Source organism: Leiobunum rupestre, chromosome 7 (genome assembly GCF_980474605.1).
Source record: "Leiobunum rupestre chromosome 7, qqLeiRupe1.1.hap1, whole genome shotgun sequence".
NCBI classification, from domain to species: domain Eukaryota; kingdom Metazoa; phylum Arthropoda; class Arachnida; order Opiliones; family Sclerosomatidae; genus Leiobunum; species Leiobunum rupestre.
Window position 1 is genome coordinate 38,488,698 of NC_143390.1, and position 25,022 is coordinate 38,513,719.

General features: G+C 38.1%; 2 protein-coding genes and 1 long non-coding RNA gene across 3 annotated transcripts in view; 1 reads left to right on the plus strand and 2 right to left on the minus strand.

Moving 5' to 3' along the window:
• Nucleotides 1–8,536, plus strand: part of LOC149936216 (adenylate cyclase type 8-like) — a 92,413-nt gene extending 83,877 nt beyond the window's left edge. The window contains exons 13-22 of the mRNA XM_090181195.1: nucleotides 173–270; nucleotides 356–557; nucleotides 3,147–3,230; nucleotides 3,309–3,478; nucleotides 3,546–3,627; nucleotides 5,875–6,033; nucleotides 6,100–6,240; nucleotides 6,754–6,846; nucleotides 7,581–7,692; nucleotides 7,757–8,536. Of these exons, the coding sequence (XP_090037321.1) occupies nucleotides 173–270; nucleotides 356–557; nucleotides 3,147–3,230; nucleotides 3,309–3,478; nucleotides 3,546–3,627; nucleotides 5,875–6,033; nucleotides 6,100–6,240; nucleotides 6,754–6,846; nucleotides 7,581–7,692; nucleotides 7,757–8,343 (1,728 nt within the window). The 3' untranslated portion in view covers nucleotides 8,344–8,536. The remainder of the gene's footprint in view (nucleotides 1–172; nucleotides 271–355; nucleotides 558–3,146; nucleotides 3,231–3,308; nucleotides 3,479–3,545; nucleotides 3,628–5,874; nucleotides 6,034–6,099; nucleotides 6,241–6,753; nucleotides 6,847–7,580; nucleotides 7,693–7,756) is intronic.
• A 9,386-nt stretch (nucleotides 8,537–17,922) lies between these two features.
• RpL30 (ribosomal protein L30) lies at nucleotides 17,923–19,245 on the minus strand. Its single transcript, XM_090181223.1, has 5 exons — nucleotides 19,183–19,245; nucleotides 19,058–19,120; nucleotides 18,278–18,423; nucleotides 18,074–18,204; nucleotides 17,923–18,010 (listed from the first exon to the last, which is right to left on the minus strand). The coding sequence occupies exons 2-5, from the start codon at nucleotides 19,076–19,078 to the stop codon at nucleotides 17,970–17,972; spliced, it is 339 nt and encodes a 112-aa protein (XP_090037349.1). The 5' UTR covers nucleotides 19,079–19,120; nucleotides 19,183–19,245; the 3' UTR covers nucleotides 17,923–17,969.
• Nucleotides 19,246–19,937: 692 nt separating this feature from the next.
• Nucleotides 19,938–23,815, minus strand: LOC149936219 (uncharacterized). Its single transcript, XR_016482337.1, has 2 exons — nucleotides 22,628–23,815; nucleotides 19,938–21,516 (listed from the first exon to the last, which is right to left on the minus strand). It is a non-coding gene; the product is annotated as an uncharacterized LOC149936219 (long non-coding RNA).
• Nucleotides 23,816–25,022: the final 1,207 nt, after the last annotated feature.

Genomic DNA, 25,022 nt, shown 5'->3' on the forward strand with positions numbered 1-25,022 from the left:
ACGTCACAAGATGTCGAGTTGTCCCTCCTCCATTTTTGGTCGTACCGCCTCTCTATCTCTCTCACTCCGCAGCTTGTGACGTCAAGAGCGTATTTCACCCCCCCCCCCCAAATGTTTCCCCCCCGCATAAGCATTATTAAGAAGCTGAACTAATTCGTTTCCTTCATTACAGTTCCATCTCATTCGAGACACCGTCTTCAGATCGAACATGTGTTGCACTTTCCTGGTTTGGATTTTCATCGCGGTCTGCCAATTAATTATTTTGCCAAAGTGGGTTCCCGTTTCAACGTCATCCACCCCTACGTGACAATTAATTTCGTCGGCTTTTCACACACATTTCCTTTCAATTAATTAGGACTCTAATCATGGGGGTGTCTTTCTCGACGGCGACGTTCATTCTAATGGTCACCTTAAGTTTGGCCATGGCTTCGGAATTTAAATGTACGCCTCAGAACGTCAAGAAAATGTCCGGACAGTTGGACGAAAAACGCTTCCTGAGGAATATCGTCATTTGCAGTACAATTAGCGTCATTTTCATCGCGTCCACTTCGACTGTGGTACGTCGCCTTTTATTTCATTCGTGTCATAAAAGTTTTACAATACAAGACATACATTCTTTGCGATACAATAAGACTCCTTCCAATATAATGTAACCTGGCATTTTCGGTACAAAACGAATGTTATCCTTCCGAGTTTGTCCAATATGCTACGTAACCGTTCAATCAAAACAATCAATAGATTTCATCAGAAATATATAACATATCTTATTCGATCTATGATATAAAAATGACTGCAAAAATATTGTATTACTTAATGGTATTTACTATATAAATGAAATATTTAAAAAAAAATAATTATTCATGACCGAAAGCTATCGCTACGCCCTCTGTTGGTTGCCGTCGAAAACTAGATAGGTATTAGCAAACGCCATTAGTTTGACAAGGTTATGATGGATGAAATAAACGTTATAAAGTTTAAAATTAGCTTATATTATAATTTTACACTGTTTTGTGTTTCCTCTATGGTAATACGGATCGATTACGACTCCTAGATTTAGGTACTTTTCTCGAATTTAACAATAGCATTCGCCAGATCATAGGCTTCGGAAGAGCGTGGCCAATGCCGCGCCACCTAGACTCGAATAATAAACATTTTCCAACGCGGTATTTTTCTTCCAAAACGATTTTTGAAAAATCAAGAATACAGATCCCCATACAAATCTTAAACGTAACGTTCCTTATGAGCAAAACCTAGTAAATGCCAGTTTTGAAAATTTCGAGTTAATAGTAAATTCAAATATGAATACGATTTAACCCTCCAAACAGACATACCGATAAGTAACACTTACGTAAAAACTGTTGAAGTAAGGGGGTAAAACATTTTAGAAGCAAATATTAATCCCATCACGCAAAAGTCAACACTTACGATATTCTGAGTTTGTTGATAAATATTAGAGTATAAATAAATAAAATGGGGCTTTTGGGCTTTCAAAAAAATTAGTTGTCACCCCCGGATCTGAGATGCTTTCCCCCTCTAACTTCAAAAGAAGTCATGTAAATCAAAAAAATATATCGAATTTTAAAAATGGCGTTTACTAGGTTTTGGATGCATTATTTGTCTATGGCTCGAACAAAACTCTTGTACTTAACAGAAACAACACGTCCCAGTGTAATCAGGCCCGTAGCCACGGGGGGGGGGGCATTCGGGGGCAATGCCCCTCAAAAATAAATGTTACCCCCTCAAATGAAATTTTTATTGGCCCCCGCCTGTCCCCTCAATTTAATCAATTCCCCCTCAAAGAATATTATCTGCCCCTTCATCTTTATTAGTTTTTTAAATTTTCCTTTTGGACCACTTGCCTTTGTCTAAGGTTTAGATCTTTATTTATAGGTAACTATCTATATAATAAAAAGCTGTTGGTTGGGTGGTAGGTTCGTCAAACGTCAACCGATTTTGAAGATAAAAAGCTGTTGGTTGGGTGGTAGGTTCGTCAACCGTCAACCGATTTTGGAGATTTATTTCTCGGTTTTCGGGCGCGAGGCTCGCATCGAGTCGGCTTTGAGTTCCGATTTGGTTTTTAAATTTTTTATTAAAAATTTTCAAAAGTGACGCAAATGTCAGTTTCTAAAAATGCTCAAAATCTGTCGCCCCTGAGAGTTGGGCCGTGTTAGTCCCAACACGCAATTCCGATTTGAAAGTCCCGTGGCTCTCTCGGCGTACGTTAGTCCCGTGGCCTTTATGCATCAGCCATTGGATACAGAGGGTTTAAAGGGGTACAGGGGGGTTTAGTACGACTGCGAGTTAGAGTTATTTTTGCGGGGAAAAAAGGTACCACGGAAATTCTCGCATTGGAAAGGGGGAGGGGAGTACCACGGTAATTATCACATGGGAAAAAGGGGGAGAGGGTACCACGGTAACTTTCACATGTTAAAAGCGGAGAGGGGGTACCATGGTAATTATCACATGGGGAAAAGGGGGAGGAAGGGCCTTACTGGGGTGGTTTTACTATGGGGAAAAGGGTACCACGGTAATTATCACATGGGAAAAGGGGGGAGGTGGGTACCACGGTAATTATAACATGGGAAAAAAGGGGAGGAACGGTAATTATCACATGGGGAAAATGGGGAGGGGGTACCCCGGTAATTATCACATGGGAAAAAATTGGAGGAAGGGCCTTACTGCGGTGGTTCGACTATGGGGTAAAGGTTGCCACCGAAATTCTCGCATGGGTAAAAGGGGGAGGGTGCCTTACTGCGGTGGATCGACTATGGGGAAAACGGTGCCACGGAAATTATCCCATGGGAAAAAGGGGTTGGGGGGGGGGGCGTACTGGAGTGGAGTACCTCGAAACACACAACTAGCTGAGGGCCCGCCTGTAAGGCGGGCTTCTCGGCTAGTTTCTTAATAAAATACAAGTTGTAGAATGGTCTGTTTCAGAAAGCAAGGTTTGTTTTTGTTGAACACCAAAAACATTTCACGGTGCCACTTCTGTTAATTTTCGAAATTAGGTAACGAAAAAAATGTGCCCCCTCACAAAAAGCTACTGCCCCCTTAAAGAAAATTTTTCTGGATGTAATACCCAATATTTAAAAACTCTTCCAACTTAGGTCAAATTAATTCAGAACTTTATTTAATTTTTAATATAGCTTGGAGTGGTGGACGTAGATTTGTATGAACTTTGTAATAAAACTTCGGATCGACATGACAAACTCGAATGTCATTATCTGCAGGTAAAAATCGCGGTTTTGTTGCAATTGAAAAAGGGAATCGCGTAATATAAATAATAAAATATAAATTTCTGGTCGTAGTATTTCATCTTCACGTGGATTTTGACAATGGTAGCTTGCGCTTCATTCCTCAAGCTAAACTACACTCTAAAATCGGCCATGCTGGTCATCATGGTAGGAGCTTTCATAGCCATTATACAATTAGTTTTCGGTGACTTTTTGGAGTCGCGGATGCCGAGCGAAGGACAAATGTGAGTAAAATCAATTCCGAAATTCATTGATTTGTCTAATTTAATGAATTTGATTTTGTTTTTGTAGCAATCCTCTAGTCTCTCTCAAAATACGGATTTTCGTCTTGTTATTACTCTACTTCTTTTTGGTCATTTATCACAGTCGATTGGTGAGCTTTCTTTCATTGTGATATCTTATTAGTCTGTCATACCACGAAACGCAAAACAAAGCTGATTAAAGGGGAACGGTCAAGCTTTAACCAGTTAGATGGCCCTATAGCCCATTAAAAACTAAAATTTATGGCGAAAACCGCATCAAAAAATAATAAGTGGTTAATTTTTGATAAAATAAAGAAATTTTGGGAAATAGGAAAGCGCGCGTCCGCCGCGACACCTGGTGAGAAGTCGATGAGGCAGAAAAACAACGTAAAAGCGCGCGCTGCTGAAGACGCGAAAAATTTGTTTTGCACGCGCGGCGCGTTCCAGTTATAAGAGACCTAAGCCTAAATTGCGCGATTTTAAAAGTTAGGATAGATCGCAAATCGCTCATACGGGGTTAGGGGCAGCCCCTAAAATGGCGGCGAAAATTCAAACCCAAACACCTGGCGTTATTTTTCGTTTCAACTTTTTGGGCCAAAAGCTATTTTATCAAGACAAAAAAGGTACGTGTTAGTATATTGAACGTCTTGTTAATCTTTTGATACGGAAATAAGGCCATATTTGGAAAAGCTTGGCCGTTCCCCTTTAAAGATAATATAACCGCTATTATGTCTTTCACCACGTTCCCTTATTCGCCACTCCCTCCTTTGGCGTTTAACATTTTCGGCGCTGCTTAGTGGTTTTGTTGCTCAGGTAATCCTTGAAATTGTTAGAGTTTTCCGTCGTGGTCATGAAACGAAGGTAATGGCAAAACAAATTTAAAAGCCCCAACTCTAAATGGGGTTTAAAGGGACCCCAACTGAGTTTATCCAATTACGAAAAGCGAATAAGTGGGTAATAGACGGCGCTGCAATGAAATTATCTCGCCCCCCTGTGCCCTGGCGAGCATGCTGCCAGAACATACGAGGAAAAACTCTGAACTTTGACGGGTCTAAAGAGTAACCATTGATAATCGGGTTGTACAAACTATACATTTGACTTTGACGATAGTTCTATTGAACTTTAAATAAAAGTAAATCAAAGATTGGGCCCCAACAATAAATAAATTGTTCACTGTGCGCAAAATCATAAGTTAATGATACCTCTAAGTAGACAAATGGCTATGCTGCCTATGGCGGATATGCTTGTCCAAATCGACCTATGTCTCGCCGTACTGCGTATCAAAGTAGCCTTAACATACACTTGGAACTGCCGAAGCTGACGTTTCTTTAATCCCGTTTGGTTGAACTTCCCCAAAAGAGATAAATTTCGGTATTCCCTTAGAAAATTCGTTCCCCCCGCAGAGGCAAAAGAACGCTTTTTTGCTATTGGTTTATTTCTCTCAGCCCAATATAGTTTCATTCTCGACCGCACAGCGGTGCTAGGTCCGAGATATTTTTAAAATCTTTCATTTTCGCGGGAATCGTAGAGAAAAGATTTGACATCACATTTTCTGGACAAAGATTCCACCTTGAAAGGGCTTATTTGTCTACCTAGAGGTATAATTAACTTATGGCAAAATATATAAAACGAGATAAATAAATCTCCCCAGTTGTAGAAAATCGAAGAAATGGTACAGTGGTCCACAGACTTAACTGGGATCCACCAAAAGACCACAGTTGGTGAAAGACGAAGAAATTCAATATGTTCCCGAAAAAGATGTTGGTTGGGGCCCGAATAAAAAAAGATTAAGGGGGGAAGAATACAGTAAAAGCCTCTTTTTTGTTCAAGCTGAACGTTTTTGTTTTAACATTACACAATTGAATTATATTTTTCTTATTAAGCTGAACCTTCCTCTAGTGCTTAAAATAATTTTGATAATTATAATATTAATAGTTAATGAGATATAAGGTCCTAACTAAAAGGTAGTTTGGGCGCTTGTCCAACTTGTTTAGCTCCAGGGGTCCGGATTAAAACGTAATAACTTAATTCCTTTTAAATTTAAAATTGTCAAAATTATTTTAATCACTAAAAAAGAGGCTGTTCTACACATAAATATTAATTTTATAAATTAAAATACAAAATTAAAAGAGTTCAGCTTGAAATAGCGCGAAAGTAGACAATGGCCACAGTAGTCTTCCCCCTTAAGGCCATTTGTCCCAATTATTAAAAGTAATGAAATATAAAATGGAACCTAATTATAAAAACAAAGTAATTGGTCACTAGGCCGCAAATATAAAAAAAAACGACTCACGTACAAAAGCAGATTGAAAGGGCTCAAAATATACTACTATAAAAAGGTGGCCTAAATTGTATTTCCATTTACTGTTTCAATTTAGATTGAAGTAACTTCCCGATTGGATTTCTTATGGAAACAGCAGGCGTGTAAAGAATTACAGGATATGACCGAATTGAGGTGTTACAATGACCAACTTCTAAAGAATATTCTTCCAGGCCACGTGGCCACTTATTTTTTGGGGAATGTTAGAAACTACGAGGTGCGATATCTACATTCAATTTAAAATAAACATAAAACCAGCAGTTTAATTTTGTTTTAATTGAAGGAGCTCTATGCACAATCCTACTCTTGCTGCGGCGTGATGTTCGCATCCATTCCAAATTTTGCCAATTTCTATTCCGAAGAAGTTAATAACGGAGTGGAATGCATCAGGCTACTTAATGAAATCATATTTGATTTCGATGAGGTACAATATATCTCCAATTTATTTACGTTGAGAGAGGATGACTATGACGTGTTTCCAGGGCCGTAACCAAGGGGGGGCACTCGGGTCGTGCCCTACCTGTAATTTGAAGTGCCCTACCTAGAATTTTGAGATGAAATTGAAATCTGAGGAAAGTGCCCTATTCAGATATTTTGGTGATCATTAAAGTTTTTCAGTTGAACGCATTTTTATTTTAATATTATAAAATTTAATTTTTTCGTTCAAAAAATTTTGCAATTAGCCATATAAACAAATAAATTTATAAAAATATGAATAACTATAAATGTTAAATATTTGTCGAACCATCGCAACCATTGTCTATAAATCTCTCTTCGTCGTGACACCTGATCATGGCTGCCTCCACGCGCTCGTTCCATGCAAAATTGCGGTAAATCTAATCGTTCCAACATAGTCATTCTCCCGAAATATACATAAATACATCCAAAACTAAAGGTTTTAATTTAAATCCAATAACATACCATTTTATGATAACAGCTATTGGACGATCCACGTTTTGTTTCAATAGAAAAAGTAAAAACAATCAGCAGCACGTATATGGCCGCTTCTGGACTAAATCCAGATGATAAAGTCAGTCATTATAAAATTAATTAACAATTTTCAAAAATAAATGAAGGAGGAAAGTTTTGGACTAGCTTCCATTGTAGTTGAACTTCGCGTGTTTTGAACTGAGCGCTCTAACGGGTGACTCAAAGAGCCAATAGAACTGCCGCGAAATCGCGCCTTTCCTTAAAAAAATTGCCTCTTCTAGAGACTTCTGGGTACGAATTTCAGACCTATTTAACAATGGCAAATAAGTATATATTGTACTTTCATTAGGTTTAAACAAAAGTAAATGAGCCGAAGTTATCAGACTGCTATACTCCCTATGTTGGAGGCTTTTTCCTTATGAAGTTACATTTTGAACTCGAATTTGAAATTTTGCGCGCTCCTAGGTAAAATTAAAACCGTTTTTGTTTTTATGAAACCATTTTTTATACATAGAAATAGCTATACCCACCATTCAAAAGACGGGGATGGAAATTAGCTTTTATTTGACTCGATTTTCTCATAATTTTCATAAGGAAAACGATTCTGAGTGCTATTTCGATAACTTCGGTTCATTTACTTCTGGTTTAATTGGATAAGGAAATAGCAGCGTAAAATTTGTAGAATGTAATTATCTACAAGTGTAGATTTTAAATTATTTAAGGCATGGGGGCGGGGGTGGAAGTAAAATAATGAAAAGAAGTCCATGATTATCTTTCCTTATTTACTTTTGACAATATTATTTGTTATTAATATTATTAAAATCCAATATTTAGGAGCAAAACGACTTCTCTCACATAACAGCTTTAGTCGAATTTGCAATCGCGATGAAAGACGCCCTTGACGAAGTCAATAAACATTCCTTCAATAATTTTAAGTTAAAAGTTGGTAAGCGCAATTGTTTTAAAAATAATTAATTAATCTAGAATATTAACTACTCGTTAATTTCCAGGTATAAGTCACGGTCCATTAGTTGGAGGAGTCATTGGTGCTAAAAAACCCGTTTACGATATTTGGGGTAACACGGTAAACGAAGCTAGTCGTATGGACTCAACGGGTACTTTGGACCACATACAAGTCCCAAAAACCACGGCGGTCTTATTAGAGGAGCACGGTTACCGCGTACAGTATCGCGGGCTGATAAACGTCAAAGGGAAAGGTGAAATGGAGACTTATTACGTGATGGGCAAAAAAATGTTGAGGACACGTTCGATGGGCAGGCAACACGCGGCCCAACACAGTTTAGCGGCCGTCGTGTACGGGATGGTCCAAGCCCGAAAGAAACAGACCCTGGGTTCTAGTTTAAGCGTTCCTAGTCCGAAACAAAGACTCTCACCCTCTTCGAGTATTCGGAAGCCTAAGCTACAAAGAATGCTTTCGGAGACGCCTAATCAGGGCAGGAGGAGAAACCGCTTGGAGGAGAGAAGGATGACCGAAACTGGCGGAAGCAGCCATTCTTTCCCGGACATGAGGAGCGCCGAGAAAGAAGAACTGAGCCACGAACTGCCCGCCAGGGACCAAAATGAAGCTCCTAAATGACAACGTCGTCTCAAAGGGGAAGTATCAGTTTAATAAGGCTTCAAACAAAGATAAATCAGATCTCAGAATTGATAAACAGAAATTCACTTGAGCAAATACTGATATTCCTCCTTTCCAGCTAATTTATCAGTCACAAAACCGTTGTGAATATTTGTTATTGTAAAAAAAAATATTTAATGTACAAAAAAATCTATCTTCCTATAGAATACATATCTTTTTAAATATATCAGTCTTGTTTATTTCTCGCGCAAAATTATTATTACTCCTTTCAAATTTAGGAAAGATATTCATTGAAAATAACTAGTGACTAAAGATGGCATAAAAATTAAGGGAATAGCGTAGCATAATTAACGTATAAACCCTAAAGATTGATACGTTTTAATTCATGCTCATTTTCTTACCGAACCTTTTTTCAACACTGACACTTTGGTCCAGCTCCGATTTGGTCTTACAACCTACCCATAGAAATCTCATAGGTAACTATAATGCTGCCGCCTACGGCCGAGCTTGACGCCAGTTCGCCTTGAACCTTCAGCCAATGAGAGGCCGTAGAGTGGTTCCGCCAAGGAGGATAATAATCCTCCTTGGTTCCGTTACTATAGCGGGAGATAGGTGACGTCATTCTCTCCGGTGACATTAATTTCTTGGCAGAACCGCTCTTTGAGCTCTGATTGGCTGAGATCTGGCGTCGTCTGCCACGGCGTTTGGCCCATTTGCCAGTTACACGGCAGCATTCTAGTTACCTATGAGATTTCTATGAACCTACCCGAATAGTATATTACTGTCATTGGTAGTAGAATATTTCGCCTTGGGTATATATAGACACTAGGGGACTTTGTGGCTTTGTGCTGAACTGAACCTTGGTTGAGCAATAACTTTGTAAATCAGTTCGGGTATAATTTTTTCTAAGTTTCATACGTAATTTACAGTTAGGCTAATTATATTGTAAATAAGTTTATAATATTTACATTACGAGTGAAGTATTCTGCTAATGTTGTTTGTTTGAAATATGTACCTTAATATATCAGACACTAAATTTCTACGACAATTTCATCATGTGGTTTTTACAAAAGTAAATTACCACTACCTCCAACGCATTCACACTCTTCTCAGAGACATTATCATAACGCAGACCACTTTTATCCCGGACTAGATATGATGGTGATAATCAGGCCCGGACTGGCACCTAGGAGCAATAAACACAACACCCCACACAAGGAGAACGCAACCCGTCAAAAGTCGTGGATTTTCTTGTGTACATTTTTCATTGGCTAGACGCTTTAGCGCCTGCTGCCGTCGGAAGGGGAAAATTCGGAAATTGTCTTCCCCCCCACCCGTAAAACGTTCAGCGTAAAGGCTCGTGACGCTCGTCCAATGAAATTCGTACACAACCCTTCGTTAGCGTGTTTAAAGGCTAGCTGCGTTCTCCTTGTGTTTGTTGCTCCTAGCTGGCACGGGCTGTTAACCGGCGATCGCCGGTCAGATCGGGGCCAATTCAAAATGGGGGCCAAAGAGGAAAAATTTGGCATTAATGGCAAATGGGGCCCAGACGATTTTTACCTTGTCGTGGTGGGGGGGCTTGAGTGCGCCCATCAACAGTGGGCTACGCTGTCGGGAGTTCGTCTCCTGGTAGGGCCACTCAAGGCAGACAGGCCGCTGTGGGCGTCAGACTAAATTCAACCGCTTCCGCCGCTTGCCTAACGGTTGAGAACTGCCGTATAAATGTTCGGGACAATATTTTTCAACTTTGAAATTCTTCGATTTTTCGCAACACACATCATCTTAACCTTACCCCGGATAAGTGATGGATAGGTTCCACGAAAATTTTTATCGCTTTTTTGGAATAATATAAATTACCCCCCCCCCCCCAGCAAAAAAATTACGCATCGTTTAAATTTAATTACACTAGTCTATTCCATTTCTACATCCAGTGTCCAGGTGCCCCGCCAACGACGTTCGAGATGGGGACCGCCTGGATTTTAGCTAAGGCACTCATCACTATTCCGAACGCTTTATATGGCAGTTTGATTCCTCTAGTCTTTCGGTGTTCGACCCATGTCATCGCTGGGGTCGGGCTGCGTGCTGCCAGTTGGTTATTGCAACCCACCTCTTTGCCTTAGGTGGCGTCCTGTAGCTCGGGCGAAGGGTGTTCTGGTGGCTGAGTTGCGGTTTTAGACTGCGGGCGCTCTAGGCCCAGCTATTCTTAGACAATACGTCGCTTCGACCCCTGAGTCTGGGGTAGTCAGGTGGTTTTTACTGACCGGCTCGCCTCTAAGGTCAGGTCAACTGGGCTCCGGCTGCCTCGTGTTGGTCGGGTCCGGGTATATTCGTCGCGTACCCTTGGCCTCAATATGAGGTCCCCTTGTTGGGCTCCATGGTGGGTGAGGGACGAGGCGGATGAACATTAACACTTTCAACATGCATGAATCAACTCCTCAAAACCAGCCTTCGGGCACCCCAGCCGCGGAAGAGTTCCCGCTCAACCCGGTTGTTCTAGCGAAGCCTACCAAAACGCCTATGGATCTTGCGTATCAAAAATTGGATGGGGAAGATGATGTTTTACCAAATAACACACTCTACCGTAAGGCCATTGGGGTTCTACTACACATCGCTACGGTATCAAGACCAGACATCGCAAGTGCAGTTGGAATTCTATGTCGTCGAGTGGCAAATCCTCGAGACCGTGACTGGACTGCTGCCAAACGTGTAATGCGATATCTAAAGGGTACCATTGATGTCGCACTACAACTCACGTCAACGTCAGCCCCAGAACTTAAAGGATACGTTGATGCAGATTGGGCTGGCGATCAACGAGATCGAAAATCTACAAGCGGCGACCTCTTTTTACTGGGTGATAGTACAATTACATGGTCCAGCCGTAAACAGTCGACTATTGCCTTCGCATCCACGGAGGCTGAATATGTCGCAGCAGCAAGCGCAGCTCAAGAAGTCTTGTGGTTCCGTCAACTCCTTCAGAATCTGGGTCGACAAATAACCTCGACAACTACCCTTTACGGGGACAACCAGGGTTGTATTAAACTGTCCCTGACTGAGCGTACAAATGCTCGTACGAAGCATATTGACATAAAGCCCCATTTTCTTCGAGATCTTCAAGAAAAAGGCATTATCAACGTTCAGTATTGTCCAACTAAAGACATGACTGCCGATCTCCTGACAAAACCATTGACAAGAATCAGACTCAACAAACTGATGGCGAACGCAGGATTAGTTTCAAACCGTCGAGAAGGGGTGTTGGAGATAAACGACGGCGCCTCTACTACGTGACCTTCGTCCGTCTAATAAAAACCATATAAATGTGAACAACCGTTTAGGCAAAGTACAAATTGTTCTTTTTTAACTTCCTATATATACTGTATACATTAGTCATTATATGCTTTCAATTTTCTCTTGTTTCAAATAAACATGTTACGTTGAAATGACTCTCTTCATTCATAGGATTAGATTGGTCGTCTATTTTCTATCAGCAGTCAGTGGTGTTTCGGACACCATTGAGACGGTGTTTGCCAACGCAAACAGCCGTGTTACCAAGGATGCGCAAAAAGAATTGCGCGATCAGTTCAATATCCTTCGGTAAATTATCGGCAACCAACAATGCCAAATTTCTGAACTGAAAGCACGAGTTGAAGAAAAGTCTGACTTTGTCTCTCAACTCTTAGCAACCAAGACCAATTTTGCTACTGTTGCCCAACGCGGTGCAGTACCCACTCAAAACACTACTCCCAAGCAACTTGCTTTCGGCAGTGCCATCCGCCTGCCGAAACCCATTCCTCGAACGGCCCAGAATGACCACGTCATTCTGGTTTCTCATACGGATGCCGCTGTGGACGTTCTTGAAAATACAATTCGCAAGGAGCTTGACCCACGTAAAGCTCATATTGTCATTAGGTCGGTCCGCAAGGGCCGCAATGGATTGGTTGTCCAATGCTCCACCGCCGAGGACGCCACTAAATTTAAGGACTCCGTGGAGAGATCCGACGCACTCAAACATGTAGTCAAACCCAGTTTGACTAAGCCTAAACTTCTGCTCCTTGGAGTGGAAAGCAGCATTCCACTTCCGGATATTGTTCCTTCTCTGATCGAACAAAACCCTGAATTAAACATTGATCCCCAGGATCTGACTGCTAAATACCTTCTCTACGGGAAGGGTAAACGTTCCAACAATTGGGTACTGGAAGCTACTCCTGCAGTCTTGGAAAAGGGCAAACTCTTCATTGGTTGGACCAACTGTCCAATTAAAGGGTACATTTACGTACCCAAATGCTTTAAATGCTGCTTGGTCGGTCATCAACAAAAAGACTGTCCCCTGAAGGTTTCTACAACCCATTTTTGCACTAACTGTGGAGAGGAACACTCCTACAAGGACTGTAAGTCCAAAACAAAGTGTTGCCGTGCCTGCACGGAACACAACGCCAAGAATGGTATCGCTCATCAGTCCATCGATTCTAACTGCCCACTATTTAAACGTGAGGTCGAACTCCTTAAGTTACGCACTGACTATGGAGAACCCCCAGTATAGGAGGCTCCATTCGTCTTTTCTTCCGCACTCTAAATGATTTCTTGCGCCCAGCTCAACTTGGCGCGCTGTCGGGCTGCAACAGCAGCAGCTCGGGAGTTCGTTCTCAATCGAAAAATTGATATCCTGGTTTTCCAGGAACCAATGGTCAGAGATTCAAAGGTTTTAAGCTTCCCCCTGGCCTGTCGCCTCTGTCATGCACCCGCAACCATATGTGGTATAGCAATCTTTAACCCTACTTTTGACGTAGTGGTCCTCTACACTGATGAACATATTTCTGTTGCCCACATCGCAACCGGTGCTACCACTCTCATTGTATATAGTGTTTATTGTCCGCCATCTGAGGACATTGGTCCGATTTTGGACAAACTAACAGAACTTACCAAGTCTTATGCAACTTCTAGGCAATGCATTTGTGGCGATTTTAACGTTAAACATTCTCTTTGGGGTTCCCCGACGACTGATAATCGTGGGGACTCTGTTATAGAGTTTATCAATCAGACGGACTTCTATATATGCAATGACCGCAAATCTATCTCTACGTTTTTCCACAGTGGTCGTTCCAGTTGGATCGACCTCACCATGGTGTCCAATGACCTAGCCCCTCTTATATTTAATTGGGAGGTCTTGGATGAGCACTCCCTAAGTGACCACCGCTACATCACCTGGTCAATCGGAACTTCGGTTCCGTCTGCTACCGAATATCGCAACCATCAATATAACCTTAGATTGGATTGCCTTTGAGGTTTCGGCCAAGGAGGCTCTCCTTCCACTTGATCTTCTGCCTCTTTCCACTACGGTGGAACTGTACTCATTCGTTGTTACATATACAGCCACCGCGCGTCAGGTTTGTGATTCGCAAATTCGTCCCAAAACTAGTCACCGGTTCAACTCTGTCCCATGGTAGACCCCTCAACTGACTGCTCAACAAACCAAGGTTCGAGCCCTTCGGCGGAGAGCTCAACGGATCACTGATCCGTTCCTCCGCGCTCAGAACAAACTTCTTTATAACAAAGAAACAGCTGTGTACAAAAAGTTATTGAACACTTCTAAGCAGGCGTCTTGGCGCGCCTTTTGTACTAATGTCAATGATTCGAACCCATTTACATTGCCTTATAAAATGGCTTCGCACAAATTGCGTTGCAAGCTGCCTTACAAGCTGTGAAACAAAGCGACGGTACTCTTACTGAGACCGCTGATGAAACTTGTGCTGAGATTCTTGATGCCCTGTTTATAAGTTATGATTTGAGCACTGAAACTGATGATCAGACTTTTATACGAGATGATTCTGCTTCGGCTCCTACCACGCTCAACGACGTTCCCATGACTCTCCCCGAACTTGAGAATATTATTTACTCCATGCCACCTCATAAGGCTCCTGGCCTCGACGGGCTTTCCATAGAGATCATTTTGGTGCTCTTTCGAGCTATGCCACTACTCTTGCTGAACTTGTTCAATGCTTGTCTGTTGCTTCAGCACTTCCCTTATGAATGGAAAATTGCTCACGTTATTTTGCTACTTAAACCAGGTCGCGATCCCTCTAACCCGTCGTCCTATCGGCCGATAAGTCTTTTGGGTGTGTTGGGCAAACTCCTTGACAAGTTCCTTAGTCAACGTTTATACTTTCACTTGTCTAAGAATAACCTCATTCACGAGGCACAGTATGGTTTTTGCCACGGCAAATCGACTGTTCACGCGCTTATCGCTATTATTACCTCCATTGGGGAGAGTTCCAAATCGGGGGAGTACATCTCCCTTATATCTCTTGATATCAAAGGCGCATTCGACAGAGTGTGGATTCCTGGCATCTTGCATCGCCTCAAGCATGCTTCCTGTCCAGCCAATATTTATGGCTGTCTCGAGAGCTTCCTCACCGATCGTCGCATTGCTGTTCCAACAGCGAATACTATTATTTTGCGTCCTATCTCGAGGGGCGTTCCCCAGGGTTCCTGTGCGGGTCCTGTGCTTTGGAACATAGTTATTGATTCCCTACTACGTTTGCAATTGCCAAACGCCTGCGACTCGCAGGCTTTCGCGGATGATACGTCTCTGCTGGTTCGTGCCACGTCCAGACGCGATCTAGAGTCCAGAGGTAATGCAGCTCTGGCACTTGTCAATAATTGGAGCAAACGATACAAGCTCACCTTTTCCCCGGAGAAGGCCGGCTGTATAACCTATCATGGTCTGGGCGCACCTGACCGCTTACCGATCTATCGTTTAGACGGTACCCATATTCTCCATGTGAGTCAAATTAAACTACTTGGGGTGATTATAGACAATCAGCTCAGCTGGTTGCCTCACCTCAAGGCAGTCCACACTAAAGTGGCGGCCCTCACCCAAAGTATAGCCAGGCATGCCCACGAAACCTCTGGGATTACTGGGGCCACCTTACGACAAATTTACAAGCGTGGCATCGAAAGAGTAATTGTGTACGCAGCCGGTGCCTGGTGGAAGGAGACAGGCAATGTTAAACTGGTCCAGAAGCTACGGACCATTCAGCGTATTTTCGCTTTGCGCATAACCAAGAATTAAGGGCCTGGAGGTCAGGGCAAAGTGAACTAGGCAACTGACTCAGGCATAGGGCATGCGCTTAACAGAATTATTAATTTATTATCTCATGAGGTTCGCAAAGCTGGCCAGGCTTTTTAAATTTGTAACACCTTAGACCACGCTTTGTACCTACATCACTTAACCTTGACCATAGATATAAGAAATGTATATAAAGGTCTAGATAAATTTCGGGGCGTCTAAGCCTAACATAAAATACGGAATTGACACCTAGCAGACACCGAGGAAGGCACGTGACCAAGAGCGCGAGCTTTCTTAGCATTTTAGTACTAAGTGCTTGACCTTTCCGCAGGCCGTAGTCTTTAGACACCATCTGTTGGTGACTTTTAGTATTATTTTAAAGCAGGAGACAGTGGCTCTCGCGACGATAGCACGAGCTTTCTTACCGATAGATAGCGCCTTATAAGGATAGCCTGCAGAAATTACGAGTTTCTGCTAGCTGTCACCTCCGTATTGTCTCCCTTTGAAATATTTTATCTAGACCTTTATATACGTTTCCTATATCTATGACCTTGACTCGTGCAATACAAAGTCCATAATAGAATCCAGGCTTCACTATTAGATATTAACTTTACTACACCTAAAGGCGTTAGGGGGGGTAAGCGGGGCAAAAGTACCCCAGGGCCGGGCCTCCGAAAGGGGCCCGCCGGAACGGGTGTCTAACTAAAATTTTCTGACTATTTAAAAAACAAACAATTTTCTAGTAAAAATTTGGGGGGGGGGGGGCAGGGGCCTGAGAACACTTACCTGGGGCCCTAAAATCCTAGCGCCGGCCCTGCCCCCTCCCCCCCCCCCCCCTCCCCCCGTACTCGGAAGCCGAGACCAGCCGGGAAAATAGATAAGGGAAACAAAGAGGCGAAAGTCCAAAGTCGAGTAAAATAAAATTGAATTATGAGTAAAAATGAATTAGATTAATAACCATGTCAGATATTTGGAATTAGGCGCGTTTAGTTGGAAATCAGGCCCTGAACATTGAGTAAAATTTCTAAGCTCTAGAGCTAACCGTTCTCGAGTTTTTAGGAACAGGACATACAAATAATTAAATAAAAGGACAAACTAAGACCCCAGCCACAGCAGATATAAATTATAGCTCTAGAAGTACCATATTGCCAACTCAATGGGTAAATCAAGTCCGACTTATGGGCGCCATTCCAAAGCTTCCGTTATCTAACCTCCTAGAGTGGAATAACCCTGCTTTAACCTTTCCAACCTTCTAGCAGATTAATATATATTTATTATGAGATAATTATACATCTAGGACCTAAAAATGCAACATGTGTACCTTACCAGTATCAAAGCAGTTTTCAATGGGCGTGATTTTTCTGCTAAACCACATCACGGCTCAAAGTTACCAAAAAAAACTGTACAAATTCACTAGTTAGGAATATTTGCTTATTTCTAAACCATATTTTTTCGAAGAAATGGTAAAGCCAGTATTAAAACAAATTTCCTATACACAATTGTTTCTTCCATAACTTTAAAAACATACATATATCGGAGCTTAGGCAGGTACATGTTTCATGAGACTAACTTAAGCAGTATAGTAAGATGAATACTTGCCTCCAAGATATATTTAAAATTTTCCTTTTCATAGTAATTATGGTTAGCTGTTTAACTTTTTCATTTTCTTTCTTCCAGACCGATAATTTGACCAAAAAAAGTAAACGTTCAGACGGATGGATTTCGAACTAATTCCCCAACCAAGAAATTAAAATGTATTTCTGCTTTAAGGATGTTCTAATAAAATACAGCCAACTATTAATTTTAATCACTAATTTCGAGCCCTCAATAAATGCCCCCGTTTCCAGGCTTTAATACCAACAGCCTGTAAAAAATTATTTAAATATTTACTTAAAAATTATAATTTAAGTAAACCTGATGTAACTATTTTGGCCATCATGTCGAAAAGAACAGGGTCGCCGTTTTAAAATAATATGCAATTTAAAATTAATTAATTTGACGGAAAACTATTGACTTTCCACAGAGAGAACGTAAGTTGCGAGTATTATTGTTTAAAAATAGTGCCGTTTAAGCCATCTACTGAACAATTAATGAAGTGTCACAAATATCTATAAATTTTAAAGCTGATTACTTTGGTTGTCTCAGGTAACAGATTTAAGATGTACTAACAACAGTTAACCAACCATTATGAAGCCTACAACATATAAATTAAATTAGTACCTCACAACCTCCAGGTAATTGTACCACTAGATAACAGAATCATAACAATGCCTCAATTACTTAATTATTTAAAGATGTTTAAGCAAATCACTAATAACAAATTCCTCCTAACATATTTGAAAAATTGATTGTAGCTTGCAAAGATACACGTTTCAACTGAATAACAGTAAAAGATTAATACTTATCTCATAAGATATATACTTCTGATATAACCAATTTATATATTTAAAACTAACACGTTGAAATATAAATAAAATTTCATTTATATCAAATTAGCTCAAAATTAAAATGAAAAGTTCAGTTGGTGAAAGGTTTTTTTTTATTAAAGTTCATTTTTTTACAGCTACTGCTCCGAGGGCATCGATCTAATGATGTCTGAATCTCCTGTTATAAAAAAAAGATAAGATTAGAAATATAGGAATTAATTACAATTAAGGAAGAAATTACCTGGATCTGTTATGCTTAACGCGCACACTCTGAAGTATTTTCCACAAGCGGTACCTAATTCAATGTTATTTCCTGAATAGTGATGTACTCCGGTTTTGGCTAACATAGCGTAGTATTCAATTTCACTTTTCCTAAAAAAAATTTAGACAATGGATTTTTACTTATTCTGTATTACAAAACATTGTATCTATATATCTATCTTACCTTAATGGAGGCGTGTTGTTTGCGATGATTACCAGCTTCGCCTTTCCTTGCCGTAAGGTTTTTAACGTTTGTTTGTAACCTAATACATACTTTCCAGATTTGACTACGAGGGCTAGCCGAGAGTTAATACTCTCCATGGCTTTTTTCTGTTAAATATATTAAGAATTATAATTATGAGTTTTGCCTGAAAGGTCAACAACCAGAGTACGGTAAAAAATAGGGTAAGCATAGATTAATTAACTATCTTTGCTAAAGGATATATCTAAAGCCCTATGTCTCTACAGTGCATTCGCATTTGATTTAAATACACATTTCCTTATCACGGTAATGTTGTAACTAGCAAAAACGGATTTCAAGCGATATCTTTATTCGTGATAAATGGTGATGATTTTTGTTGGGCACAAAAAACAAAATATTTTGTTAGATGGTATTCAAAACACATAATGACAGTTTCTTAAGGTACTAATCCTTGGCGTAAGTGTATGCTAGAACAGAAAAAGTGCATGCTTGATTCTATCATTATATCCATTTGCAGCATGACTATCACGTAATGTCATACTGACAGGGGTTATTAATATCACAAGCTTTGAAAGTAAGAATTATGAACAATGAAATGAATCCATGGCCAAAACAACCATTGTCTTATCTGGAAAGCTTTGACCATTATGGTAAAACCCCACTAAGCCTAAATAAGGAGGTTAGAGAGCTAATGCATTTTTGTATAGCAAAGGCTTAATGGAAAACGTGTCATTAAAAAACTTATAAGTTAAACAGTTTTACCTGCTTTTTTTGAGTAACCATTTTGCTCCTTTGTGTTTCGATTTAAAGAATGTTCAAATCAGTCTTTAAATAATATAAATAATTAACGCAAATCAATGGGAAAAAATAATTAAATTATCTCACACGTGTCCGAAGTGGCTAGACGCGTTGATGAAAGAGCGGGACTGCCAGAACCTACAAAAGGAGCGGCGACAGCAGAACTGCCACCCTGAGTATCATCGTAACAAAAAAAGCAAAATATTGTAATTTTCTTGGATTTATCGTGCACTTGAAAATAACCTATATCGTAAAAAAAACTAATACAATCACGAAATGTTTGGAAATTATTTTTTTGTGTGTTATCTATCCAGTGGCTTAGCCAGGTAGCAGGGGCACGTGCTTCCCTCCCGAAACGTATTGTTGTACGTACAAATCTTTTTATTTTGAATTTTTTACTATCACTTCCCACTTACGTGTTAGTTCTTGTCCAGCGAAAATAAATAGTGAAGGATTCTTACTCTAACTTACTCATTTGGCTAATCTGCAACGAACTAGCGGTCTAATGACTAGTTTCTACTGAATTATCGTAAAATTTGCAGTGTCATACAGTGTCTCCGTCGCTGCAGAACGATTATCATTGTACAGGCTGGCAACGCTGGTCGAAAGAAAAAGATACAATTTTCGCTCATGGAACTCTTGGCGCCATCTATCTTGATATTGCAAAACAAAAACCCTCAAATGCTTAAAGGGATACTCACCAAATATAAAAATCGACGTAATATTATATTTTCGTAAAACCATTATTTTAAAAAGATATTTTCACGAAAACTAACTACGAAAAATTTAATTTCTTATTTTTTTTTATTTCGAAAAGTGAAATCAAAATGGATACAATATGATGAAGGAAATAATTTTTTATGCAGTTTTGTTTTATCATCACAGTAAATTGTCACAAAGTAGGTACCCGCAAAGAAGACAATGTTATTATACAAGTAATTTTATGGGCACCCAGTTCCTGGTTTTTTATTTTTTCAGTAATTCTGTTAATATAGTCAGAGGAGGGGAAGAAAAAACTTTTTTTTTATTTCCTTGGTTTTTTTAAATATTTGAAATGTCTTTCTGCCTCGCAATACACGCGTTTTAGATATTTTATTCGAAGTATTTCCATTTGGTTTCTTAAACTTTAGATAATTTAATATATTTTTCGTTTTTGTTTTTATTTTAATAATAATTAATTTATAATAATATTCCCAGCCCGAGAAACCTTGCACCATATTTTTTTCCAAATTTTAAAAACTTAACAATTGAAATTAATAATAAAACAAAACGAATATCGTTGGTTTTAAATTTAAAAGATAACTTATTTATATCCCTTTTATTCCAATAATTCATTGTTTTTACCTTTTCTAGATCTTTTTTTAATAATAATTTCATTGTTTTTTGTGTGTTTCTTAAATTCTTTTAAGAGTTCACTATCGCTCTCTCTCTCTCTCTCTTTTTTATATCTCTCCGATTTCGTTATTCATTATCGTATTCCGAAAAAAGTTGTGATAATTATAACCATTTCCCTTTTAAAAATTAACAGCATTCACAATTAAATTAAAACCAATTATTCTCACACGTAAATATTTAACACATTTTTCGTTTTAAGCAAATAACAAATAATATTTCACGTGAAAATGTAACATTTGTTTTTCTTTACTAAGTTAAAACTTAATGAAAGCTATATACCGGAATCGAGATTTAATCGATAGTTCCGTCGAAGGCGTGAATGGAGTAAAGTCTACGCGCAATAACGTCTTCCCCGTCTTCGCGGGAGCTGTCTTTTAAATCTTGGCTCAACCCTAATATATTCATATTTCGTAATAACAATATTTAAACTTGGCTAGGAAACTTTTTGTTTTCTTTTATATCAGAAAAGTAATAATATTTAAAAATTATGTACAATTAAATTAGTTTAATATTTATTTTTAAATATGTTGTGTTTGCTTTTCATCCGCGATTCTACCGATTAAAACATGGTGAAAAAACACGTAGGGGTTTAGACGGGCGAAAAAAATTATCGGTTTATACTAACTGCTTCGGTTTTTTTAAGATTTTGTATTTTATAATTACACAAGGAAGATTTATTTTACATTTAAATATTTTTTTAAGCAAAAGACAAAAATATCACAGCAGAAAACCACTTGGCAGCATTCAAACATCCATTTTTTTATTATTTTTGTTTCGTGTTTTTTTTTTGTGTGTTATCGTATATGGTTTTTCAATTTATTTGTCGGAATTTTAGAAACTAGAAAAGCAAAAAGCGTCATCCACGTTTTTAACCACCGTTTTTTTTATAGTAAATTGACATCTCTAATTAAATTAATAGGAACATCGAAAATAGCTAGATTAATTATTTTTTAATGGTTGCTAAGGCGAACGCAACCATATTTTGTTATAGCATTAATCGAGATTTTTCGACGCTCCAAATATTTTTCCTATAGAACGATAAAAACAAATTGTTATTTTCGGGCGAATAAAAGTCGCGGATAAAACTTTTTAAATTTCGAATTATATCTGTTTTCAAAGCGAGTCTGATGTTGAATGATTTTAATTTTACTGTCTTCCTTTTAATGTTGATGGCGCTAAAATCCCCTTTGTGTCAATTATACATAATTTGATTCGACTATGACCTCCATAAAAAAATTCATTCAAACATTTCCTTCTATCTATTAGGCTTTTACAGGACTAGAATTTAAAATTAAACTTGAAATTATATTTTAACAAATTTATCGGTTCCGATTTGAAAGAGGGCGTCGCTTCTCAGTTTGGTCATTTTACGCGAAAAACGGCTTCCTTTTTATTTCATTTTAATCTAAATATTATTATTAAATATTTAAAGTTGAACCATCAATAACCTTTACATTACCCGTTATTTACTTTTTTTAATTTTTCATCTAAATATTTTGTGATATGCATCTTTTTTTTAATTTAATACTTTGAAAGACATTTTGAGCTTAAGGGCTTATATTTTTTTAATCTCAATTATAATACGGACCGAAATTTGCTTTAATAAATAAATTTTATCTAAGTGTAACGTTTATTAAGACAATATAAATAGCCAATTACCTCTAGTTTAAATCAATAATTTAACTTATATAATGCGAGAAATGAGTCGAACAAATTTTACCTTAGCGCAAATTTCTGCACATATTTTGGTTGAACTCTATAAGGCACAATATGGAGTTATATATAATTAATAATATAGGAACAGAATTAGTTTTTTTATCATCTTACGTTTTTAAAAATGCATATCGCTAACTCTTATTTCAAATTGACGAGAATAACATTCTACTACAAAATTGTTTGAAACATGGCTATTGGTTTTACTGACACGAACATTTAGGAAAAAACAACTTGACTTTTTAGCTTTTTAAATAGCGTGGGACAGAACATTCACCGTTCACCATCCTCTTTCAAATCGTCATCAATAAATCAGATCATCCAAATAAGTTTTGAAATAAAAAATACAAAAGAGAAAAGGTTTCGTAACGCTTGCTATTATAGAAGAGATTTTTTAGAACGCGGTGGAAATGAAAATGTAAATACCTCTTAAACCTGGTTTCCCAATCATTCATAATCAGGTACATTCTCCAGTGATATGCGCAGAAATACACTTTTCTTATTTGTTTTTTCGTTATAAAATTTGTTTATTTTTCATATTAACTGTAATAATACTGCCTAAGTGAGAGCTCTTGTTAATTGTTTTCTGTGACTAAATCTAAATCGCCTATTGAAATTGCGCGAAAAAATACGTAGTACTTACGCGCAACGTACTTGTAAAATACTCGCAATTGGCGAAATTTCAGTAGCCGATTAGTCTTAGACATTATTTACTTTTTAGTTGTAATAAAAAAGGGCCGATGGATTTTTTGTTTCACGGTGAAAATTATTTACAGAAGAAATTTACAATGTTTTTTTTTTCTCTCTTTCGGTTATATTTTAAAAACTTAATTTAGCGCTTTACGTATTCGATTTAACCTTTTATCCCAAAACTCAATATTCGTTTTATTTTCATAATTGGCTCAGCCTTCGCGATCCTATTATCTTACGTTAATATCCTTTAAAATTAACAATAATTATATTTTACATACATTGCTAAATTATTTAAAATATAAAGATGGCTACAGATACCCAAAACTACGCTACTTATATTTTGAGCGTCAAAAAATAGAAAAGTAATTAATAAATTAAAAGGGATTTTTTATCAATTGTTATTAATACAAGTATACGTATTATGTTTTTTTTTTTGGGTTTTATACAAACTGATTACGTCCCATTCGAATTCCTTTCTCGATTTAATTCCATTCTGAACATAATCACAATCACACTATACCAATTAGACACAAAAATTATAGTAAAAAAATACCCGGATTTACAGGGAAGTTGTAACAGCGCTTGGCAACACCGCGGGGTTCGAGACTGTATCCCTATGAGAGTTCTCGACGGTTCCCGTACTGGCTTCGTACACGAGTCCGCCACTCACAACACTCCTTTCGCGGCGGGAGCTCCGTAAGGGATAACGATCTGGCTAGAATCCCCGCCAGTGCTGCCAAACATTGCATTTTCTATAACATAAAATAAAAAAACAACTGGGGAAATCACGCACGGCGATTTTTTTTTCATATATAAAATGAAATTAAACAGAGAAGTTTTTAATTTAATTTTTCTTCTTCTTCTATGGATCTGGAATATTATATCTCGATACTATGAATTTTGTTAAGCTATGATAAAAAGGCTCATGAACTGAGCTATATAAAGCACCATTTTAATATACTCCCTTTTTTCCATATCCACACCATTTTGTCCATATTTTAAAGGGAGTCAATTTTAGTTTTTTTAATTATCTAACGGTGAAATATCCTAGAAGAATCAGGGGGAAAAATTTTGTTACCACGGGAAACTGGGATTTTTTTTTAGCAAAAACGGGGGGAAACGGTATTTTTTTTTTATAATTCATTTGACGGGTGGTGGGAATTTTTTCTTTGGGGTAATTGTTATTGTAATTAATATATATATATTTAAGTTTCAGCTTAAAGTGTCTGTTTTTTTCAGAGTTAATCACCCTATTTATCTACTTTTTGTATTCTTTGAATTAAGTTTTTTTGCTATATTTTTATCCTCCGTAACTTTTTTACTAGAGAATACTTTTTTATCTTTTAAAAACCAGGTACACGGTTTGACCCACTGCATTGTGGGTAAAAATTGGTGTTAATTAGTCAAATGGCACTGAATTTTTGGGGGTTTTTAATAAACAAATTAAGATATTTGTTTTATTTTGTTAATCGATGTTTATGCGTATGTGTCTCGCACTCAAGTCACTGCTTCATTTTTTTGGTTTATATATATTTTTTTAATTATATATAATTAATTACAGCTGCGCTTTAGCTGGAACGAAAACACCATCTTTTATTTTTCCCCCTGAGCGCGGTTAACTCGCACGCACCCATACGCAGGGCGCCATACTTTTTTTATTTACTTATGTATATAGTCTCGTCATTTATTTATTTTCAGATGACTTTTTTGCTTCGAGAAATTCCGTGGCAATTTATATTGTTTATAATTTCAATACAAACATCTCTCGTATTTTTTTCCTTTTATAAGTTGATCGACGTCAAAGAAGATTTCAAACCATTGAAATTTTGAAACGAATATAGTTTAAAACCGATTCTAGACCCCATTTACATTTTTTTTCCGCTTTAAGTCATCGGCGAGACATATTATATTTTTTTACATCACTTTTTTTCATAATTTATATTCCTTTCACACATTATTATTTATTTCCCTGACCGTTCTTTCTACAATTATCATACCTAGAGTATTGTATTTAGCTCGTGTGTTTTTGTGTGAGTGTAAAATAGAGAAATGCCAGGCACTGTTTTTTCTTTTTTTTTAAATATCTTAATATTTTCTCGTTTTGTATCGCTTCGAATAACGAATATCG